General features: G+C 46.8%; 1 protein-coding gene across 1 annotated transcript in view; it reads right to left on the reverse strand.

The window, feature by feature from the left end:
- Window positions 1-8,548, reverse strand: part of BUD13 (BUD13 spliceosome associated protein) — a 180,274-nt gene extending 171,726 nt beyond the window's left edge. Inside the window, exon 1 of the mRNA XM_078681868.1 lies at window positions 8,180-8,548. Within this exon, the coding sequence (XP_078537994.1) occupies window positions 8,180-8,412 (233 nt within the window). The 5' untranslated portion in view covers window positions 8,413-8,548. The remainder of the gene's footprint in view (window positions 1-8,179) is intronic.
- Between the last annotated feature and the right edge of the window lie 836 nt (window positions 8,549-9,384).

Raw genomic sequence — 9,384 nt, forward strand, 5'->3', positions numbered from 1 at the left:
GAGGTGCAATTGTGTCGCCTGGTCTGTAAGCCCAAACTGCAAACCTGCGATCCTGTTTTTTAAAAAACATTTTTGGTCATGCCACATACTAGTATCATGTGTGCGTGTGTTGACCTAGCCCTGATCTTTTGACAATGTTAAGTTCTGGACCTATTCCTGAACCAGGAGAGATGCACCAATCACACTCTCACAGTGACTCACGAGACTGCCAACCTTAATGTGGGTTTCATGCCTGGAACGCGGTGGTGGCAGAGGATCATGGTTGGTGAATTATAGTGGCAGGCTTTTTTCTTAGAGACATGAATGTGCACTTCCAGACCCGTTCATATAAAGTTCCACTGCTCATGATGATCCCAGAATCCTGAAAGCGACATGCCATGCATTGTACATGTGCATGTGTGCTAAACGTGATAGTCTGTTGTGCATGAGTGATACAGGCCTGCATGTTCCATTTTGAAAGCCCACAACCTGGACCTAAATAGAAGATGGAGGAGAGGTAGCTTTCTGCAACATATGTGTATTGCTGGCATCTCCTAGATGGGAGGGGGAGCACTAGGCGCCAACCCCACACACACACACAACCCCACACACACACACAACCACCCCACACACACAACCCCACACACACACAACCCCACACACAACCCCCCCCCACACACACACACGCACACAAACCACAGAACCCCAAACACAACACACACAATCCCAAACACACAACCACACACACAACCATATATCGATCTATCGCCCTCACTCTATTGCCCTCACTCTATCGCCCTCACTCTATCTATCTATCTATCTATCGCCCTCAATCTATCGGCCTCACTCTATCTATCTATCGGCCTCCCTCTAACTATCTATTGCCTTCCCTCTATCTATCGCCTTCCCTCTATCTATCGCCTTCCCTCTATCTATCGCCTCCCCTCTATCTATCGCCCTCCCTCTATCTATCGCCCTCCCTCTATCTATCGCCCTCCCTCTATCTATCGCCCTCCCTCTATCTATCTATCGCCCTCCCTCTATCTAGCTATCGCCCTCCCTCTATCTAGCTATCGCCCTCCCTCTATCTATCTATCTATCTATCGCCCTCCCTCTATCACACTTACTCCATCTATCTATCACATCACCACAGCATCACTCAGGGGCACCGCAACATATCTTTGATCTCCTTAGAGATCTCCTTAGAGAGCAACAATGGGATCTAGTCTTTCTCACCGAGACATGGCTAGACTGTGACTCCGCCCCAGAGGTCCTGGAAGCCATTCCGGAGGGCTATACCCTAGTACGGCTAGATAGACCCAAAGGCAGAGGTGGGGGAATAGCCATTGTTGTAAGGGAGGGCTTATGTTGCCTTCTGGAGCAGATTGAAATTACAGATAGTGAGGCGGGCGCATTCTCCATCCAAGTCAACGGGGGATACACTGTTAAGGGCCTCCTGATATATAGGCCACCGGGCCCTTCAACCAGATTTACAGAAAGTCTGATCGAAAGTGCTACAGAGGCAGCCTTACGTACAGATAAGTTTTTGTTGCTGGGTGACCTCAATATACACTTGGATGATCCCACTGATAAGGGGGCAGGGGACCTTCGCAAGGAGCTGAGGGCCCTTCAGCTCGAGCTGGTAGGTGAATCCCCTACCCATCAACGGGGCCACTTGCTGGACCCTATTTTCGCCAACTGGGGGCAAGTGGAAGCTCTAGCCCCTGTATCCATCCCATGGTCTGATCACCACTTGGTGCCCTGCTTGATCTCTATTCCGGGAGCTAAAGTTTTAGAAAAGGTAGCACTTCACCGTCCTGGACGGAGATGGGCCAATTTTTCACTGGCCAGGTTTAATGAAGCTCTTATGGTGGGGGATGAATTAGGGGGAACGGATGTGGAAACTGTTAACATTAGTTTAGACCAACGCATTTTAGTCGCCTTGGACCAAGTAGCCCCGCTTGCCCAGACTAAAATAGGGGGACGCACACTGAAAAATGCACCTTGGTTTAATGAAGAAGTCCGGATGGCCAAATCTAAGTGCAAGCGGGCAGAAAGGCGCTGGAGAGTAGATTTTGCCACACAGGCCAGATTGGACTATGTTTCTAGTAGGCGAAATTACCATGGACTAATCAAAAAGGCCAAAAAAATCTATTATGGCACCAGGATTGGGGAAGCAGAAAATTCCTCAAAAGAATTGTTTTTAATATACAAATCCCTCTCAGTGGGAAAGCCTGCAGCAGTCCCAGAGGAACTCTGCACAGTTGACCATTGCAACCGAGTAGCGGAGTTCTTTGCCAATAAAGTCGCCACTATATACTCAACCTTCCCCAGTAGGGCTGACATGGACCCTGAGGTGGTAGAGGTACCCAAGGCAAGAGGTGAACGACGAGTGCTAGCGACATTCGTAACCCCACCCACTGAAAAACTCGTTCAGATCTGTGGGTCAATTAAATCAGGCTCCCCCCGTGATCCCACTACTCCTGGACGCCTGATGGGTAGTCTGCATGTCTTGGAGCCTCATATCCGCCGGCTTATGGACCTCTCGTTCGAGACTCACACTGTCCCGGATGCCTGGAAACGAGCGGTGGTTCTCCCCCTTCAAAAGAAGCCCAATGTTAGCTATGATAGGCTAGACAATCTTCGCCCTATCTCCCTTCTGCCATACATGGCGAAGATTGCCGAAAAAATTGTAAATCTCCAGCTGATGGGTTTTGTTGAGGAAGCTTCTCTACTCCATGACTCTCAATTTGGCTTCCGTCCCCGACATTCGACGGAGTCAGCATTGCTCATGGCAGTAGAGGCTCTGCGGCAGGGAGTGGATGAGGGCCAAACTATGGCCCTGATCCTCTTGGACCTAAGCGCAGCATTCGACACTGTAGCTCACTCCACCTTGCTACAGTGTCTGAATGAGGGAGGGGTATCAGGAACTGCGCTTAGATGGATCCGGTCCTTCTTGACAGGCAGGTGTTTCCAAGTTCGCCAGGGAGAGTGTTACTCCAGGGAGATCGGGTTGGGCCAGGGCGTGCCACAGGGCTCGTCCCTGAGCCCTACCCTGTTCAATCTTTATGTCTCCCCGCTGGCGACCATTGTTGAAGGCCACGGACTACGTCTTGTGTCCTATGCTGACGACACTCAGCTGGTGGTATCCCTCTCACGCGCACCTGGTCTAATGGCAGACAAGTTCAGAGCTTGCATGCAAGAACTGGCAGCCTGGATGTCCGCCAACTGCCTAAAACTCAATGGCAGCAAGACCGAGGTGCTCGTGGTGGGGGGGGTCCACCTGTCTGGTCGTCAGCATGGTGGCCACCCTGCCTGGGAGAGGTACCTGTTCCATGTCACGAAGCAAAGAACCTGGGTGTGTGGCTAGATGATGATCTTGCTTTTGACTCCCAGGTCAGTCGAGTGGTGGGAACATGCTTCGGCATTTTAAAAACCATGAGGAAGATCTTAGATTTCCTACCCATTACTGCTCGCCGGACGCTGGTGCATGCGTTAGTTACATCTCGCATGGATTACAGCAATCTGTTGTATCTGGGGGCAACGGAAAAGGTTTTAAACCGCCTCCAGGTGTTGCAGAATGCTACCGCTCGCCTTGTTTTGAGGCTTCCTAGAAGATCTCCCTCCAGGGCAGCGCTCCAGGAGTTGCACTGGCTTCCGGTTAGAAGCAGGGTGGAATTCAGGGCTTTGGCCACATGCCACCGTATTCTGAGAGGAAAAGCCCCTGTCCCACTACAAAGTCTGGTCACCTGGTATGAGCCCACCAGGAGCTTGCGATCGTCATGTACAGGTCTTCTGAAAATCCCTAAAATAAAGAAAACGCGCATGGGGGGTAGATCATTCAGATACCTGGCCGCGAAGCGGTGGAATGATCTGCCGATAGAACTACGCATGGAGTTTTCAGAAACCCTGTTTAGGCGAAAACTTAAGACCCATCTGTTCAGACGCTAAATACTGTTTGGGTTGTTACACGGCCACCCTACTTACCACAGCGCGGGGACACGCCTTGGGCGTAAACCAGGCGCTTTATAAAACTCCCTAATAATAATAAATATCAACATCACTCAGGGGCACCGCAACATCACTCAGGGGCACCGCAACATCACTCAGGGGCACCACAACATCACTCAGGGGCACCACAACATCACTCAGGGGTACCGCAACATCACTCAGGGGTACCGCAACATCACTCAGGGGTACCGCAGCATCAATCTGTGCAACCTTTCAAAAACAACTGGTTCAAATATGTTCTCTCAATGTTTCAAGCTTTATTACAAATGTCACAAAAAGATGTTAATATTTCACTTCTGTACTTGGATTTTCGTCACAATAAAATACACTGAACATAATCTTCACAAAAGTTATTTACAAAAGTTTAAGCTATTGCCATTATAAATTACAATAACTTTTATTTAAGTATTAATTTTTTTTTTTTTTAAAAGCCATTGTTATTTGTAATATCAATACATCTAAGTCACGTAAATACAACACATATTGCATTACAAATGCTAAAGGTGTCACATTTGTGAAAGTTATAACTATTGGCATTGTAAATGACAAAGCTATTAATTACGCTATTTTCAAAACCAACACATAAATAAAAAATTTGTCATTTACAATACCAATAGCTCAAACTTTCCTAATGCGAGACCTATTGCATTGCAAATGCTTGTTATGATGAAAAGTACCCGTGTCTATAAAAAAAAGACAAAGAAAACACAGGAACATGTTTCCACCTTTTGGGAGTTTCAGGTTTCAGTGCAAATTGTATAATGAAGTTGAGTACTCATTTATTTAATATATTTCATAAGAAACAAGGTCAAGATGTAGCCAAATGAGTTTGCCAAACACTAAGAAAACCTGATGGGTTTTATCCAACGAACATAAGAGACCAAAATACCTAGGAAAGGTAGCAGACAGAGCAATGTTTCTTCATAGCTTCAGGCGGCAAAGCACGTCTGTCACTATAACTCAAGCTCTATTGGTCACAAGCTCACCTCTGTGGTATAACCAGCTTTTTGTTACAAGGCACATAATCCCTATGACTGTTGCCTGTACAGCTCAAGAGAAGGTGACGGCAGCCGAGAGTGTAGGTGCCAGGCGGCGAGTCGCGGTGATCTAAAGCTGACATCGCGTGAAGGTTTCCCGCGCCGTCATTTCCCATGGGGTATTTAACTCCCGGTCGTTACGTTTTTTCGCTCCTGTGAACTCAGTGAGCCACCACGGATAATAACCGTGAGTTCAACATAATATCGTTCTAACTTTTTCACATACAGAGCCTCACGGGAGGGTGTGCCTTAGCGAGCACATACCACCGGTGGCCTTATTTATCACTTTTTAGGTCCTGACGAATGCTGAGCGAAAACGCATACAGAACAGCAGAAACATGTTGACCGTTAACTATTAGGACACAGGTTTTCCTAAATTAGAACCTTGTTGGTCCGCTTTCACTGTTTTTAATAATACGGGCTGATCTACATTAAAGTTTTTTTGGGTCTAACCCTGTATTTTTTAACTTGCACTCACAGTTAAAATCACAACTCACTTTGAGCACTGTTGCACTCAACACATCCAGCTCCGCTGTAACTCAGGCGTTGTAGCACGCTGGGGAGGCATTCGGCCACCCCAGCGGTGACCCAATGATGAAGCATGTCACCAACTAGTGGTGAGTGAGGGTCCTTTTACACAAGAATTTCCTTTTTTCACGAAGAGGGCACCGTTGGTTGATGGGGGTGTTATGATTTCTATGTAGCTAGAATTTGGCTCGGTCATATTAATCTATTTGTAAGTCACTCCTTAGTTGTTTAATGAAATGAGTTACGGGGTATAGGAGTGTCTACTCGAACCCTTTCTCTCTTGTTGTTGTTTGGACATTTTGATTTCAAGCACGTTTTATTTCTTGGAGTCGAGGATTTCTACTACAAAGGTATAAACTAAATGTGAACACACACACATGCACTGTTTTGCCAACAAGCACACCTCTTGTGAATAATTCCTTTATGACAAACTACCCAGTATAAGAAAAATGCATAGTCTTTGACTAAGGCGCATAAGCGAGCAAACAACTCTAATTTTCTAAACATCGACAATGTACGTTTTGTCAAACCTGTCAAAAAAGTACACACTTGAAAAATGGCAAATAAAATTGCAACAAATATGTTTTTGTAAGGAAAATTGGAATTCGGTGTTTGGAAAAGTTTTTGTTCCCCCTATAACAATGTACAATTTGCTGCTGCCACAGGTAGCATTCAGGGTGACGATAGGAGGGCTACAAATTAACGTTACTCCATTGGCAAGGAGGCATTCCCCTTCTCGATAATCAAGGTGGTGCCCAAAGAAGAGAAGGGACCCTGGGGGGGAATGTATCACTTCCAGCAAGGGCACCGGAGTAAAAGGGGCCTCACTCATAGCACATATGGTGAACCAACCAGGCTGGAGTCAACCTTGTTTTAAATGAAAGAGTAATTCACTAAACCACCACCACCCTGAAATGCAAAACTTATGGCCTGTGCCTAGTTATTCGTATTCTCTAAGGCAAGAATGAATCCAGCTGGACCTTCCAACTCCTCACACTAAAATCATCACCTCACCTTCACTCAGCACCACCGCACTACCACAGCATCTCTCAGCTGCACCAGAGCATCACTCAGCACCAGTGAAGCATCTCCTCAGCATCACTGCACACCCCCACAGCAGCACCACATCTGCACAGCACAGCACCACTTCTACATCAGTGCACCACCTGCGCAGCACCAACATAGCATCAGCACAGCCCCACCTCTGCCCCAGCGCAGCACCACCTCAGCATCAACACAGCACCACCTCAGCATCAACACAGCACCACCTCAGCATCAACACAGCACCACCTCAGCAGCAACTCCACACCACTTCAGCATTAGTGCAACACCGCCCAGTGCAGCATCACCTCACCACCAATGCAGCACCACCTGAGCACTACCATAGCATCATTTAGCACTACCTCAGAATCACTCAGCACCAAATTAATAAACACCCCCCCACCTCAGTAACACTCAGCACCAGTGTAGCACCACCTCAACACCCTTTGCACAACAACAATCTATTTCACTTAAAACCATTTAATTTATATCTACATAATTCTACAGCACACCATGACACATATTTCCACTACACAACTCCGCAACAAACAATTCCAATACAACCCATCTCTCCCTCTCACCTCCACCAACTCTGTAATCTTGCAATCCCTCTGCCCCCTCTCATCCATCCCTCACACTCTCCATCACCTCTCTAAAATACCTGCTCCCACATGCTACCTTCTGGTACCTCCTCACGCTGTGCACTAGTCCACCTCTCACCTCCCCCTCCCTGGGAGCTCCTGCCACTCATCCCTGCTGCTCGCTTTCTCTTGTACCATCTCTCACCCCTCTCTCTTGCACTCTTCCCGGCTCTCTCATGTGTTTTACTTCAGGTCTTTCAGCACAATATCTTTCGGGAGCCTTTTCAAGGTTTCAGTCCCTTAAACCCATGCACTTCTCCTCCTCTTCCTCAGGGGTCTTCTGCATACACAAATGCTCCCTCCTTATGTCTGTGGCCTGCTGCCCACTTCTTTCCTTCTTTCTGGTGTTCATTCACCACTTCGTGCACAAACTACCTATCCATCTTCCTATCTATTCTCTGCAGCTCTCACCCCTACCTATTCACCATGCCCCATAATTCCACTACACAAATACACTACACACAATACCACCCGACAATTCCACAAATAACAATTCCAATCCAACCCACATAATTCCGCTCCAATCTACGCCACATACATCCACAACACTCCAAACAAAATAACAGAGGAGTAAAAGACATTACCATTTACAAAGCCAATAGCGCTAACTCTCGCAGACCTATTCCATTGCTAAGGCTTGCGTTTGTATTCTGGCAATTGTAGTGTTGTTTACAATGCCAAAATATCAGCACTAAGAATACAAAACGCAAAGAGAAAAAGTGAACAGTATTGTTCTCAGACTTATGGGACTGGAAAACGTCTGAGTTCTGGAGAGAAGCGTGGATCACACTGTACAGGTTTGTGACGCTGCTTTTTCGAGAAGCGAAGTAAAGGTAAACATTAGATTACTACTATTATTACATAGCAATGGCATCGAGGCATGCGCAAATCGCCCGGTGCTGTTCAGAGCATGCTCAGTAACCCCGGCGCATGTGCACTCACCCTCGCCCGCCGCCGGGCTTGCTCAGCCCAGGCACACGTCTTGGTTTCTTTCGCCGCTTCTTCCCGTCCTCTGCCCCTTCCGCGCCACCTTCAAGATACCGCTTCAGGTACTCTGCCTTAGACAGTGCGGCGGCTGCAGCTTTCCCAACTGCACCCGCCATGTTGCAGAGATCCGGATTACGGAATGCGCGCGCCGCCGCCAGTGTCATTGACCGCGGAGGAAAACACGTCATGCGAAGGCATCTGAACCAGGAAGAGATAGAGCTGACATTAATCACATACGAAAACGCTTAAGGCGTGGTGGGGTGTAACCCCTAGCAACAACGAAGCGCTGTACCCATGGTTACGAATAACATCTGTGCGGAAATAGAAAGGGAAAACATTTGGCAACCACTGCGGGAGATTTAAAACCCGGAATTTAATTTTCTGATGAAATTGCGTTGAAGTGGATCATTTTTGAAGCATAGGAATGCTAAAATAAAGCTTTTCCACCTTTTAAGTATATTTCCTAAATAGTCTGTGTTGGCACGTAGCTTCAGTAGCAAGAAGGGGGGGGTTATGTTATTGAGTGTGGATTACATGTATTCGACATCATGAATAAAGCCACATGGGTTTTTTGGTGGTATTTAATTATTCCATGCAACGTGGCAGATATCAACTTTGCATATTTAGTTCTTTTACAGAAAACAGTGTGGCGCTACACGATAATACAATAGTACAATAGTAAATACATGTACATAGTCAAAGGTCGGAGCTCTCACGTGGCGTGTCTTCACTTCAGTCTGCTCACTGCTTGCCAAGAGGTTGGCAAACCAGCAAATTAAGAGCTAAAGTAGGCCCAAGCCAAGGGTGTAAATCGGCTCTATAAGCCGAGCTAGACACAAGCCAAATATGATAACGATTCATCAGAGTTTTTTTGTAACATACAGCAGCAGTGTTACACTCTAGTACATTAGATTGTATCACTGCATTGGGTGGCCTTTATTAGAAAAGATAGTGGCTAAACATGAACATTGAAACATTCTTGTCTCCGCTCCCCACTGCCTTGACGATGATGCCAGTTATCAACTAGTGTTGTATTGCAGCCTTTATATAGTGCTTACTACCCCTATACAAGGTTTTGAAGTGCTAACCCAAATGAGTAGTACACTACAACATCTAGGGTGTGTGGTTGAAAGGATTTCTTTGTTTTGGTTCTGTATTTC

The sequence above is a fragment of the Lissotriton helveticus genome, chromosome 3_1 (assembly GCF_964261635.1).
Source record: "Lissotriton helveticus chromosome 3_1, aLisHel1.1, whole genome shotgun sequence".
Classification (NCBI taxonomy): domain Eukaryota; kingdom Metazoa; phylum Chordata; class Amphibia; order Caudata; family Salamandridae; genus Lissotriton; species Lissotriton helveticus.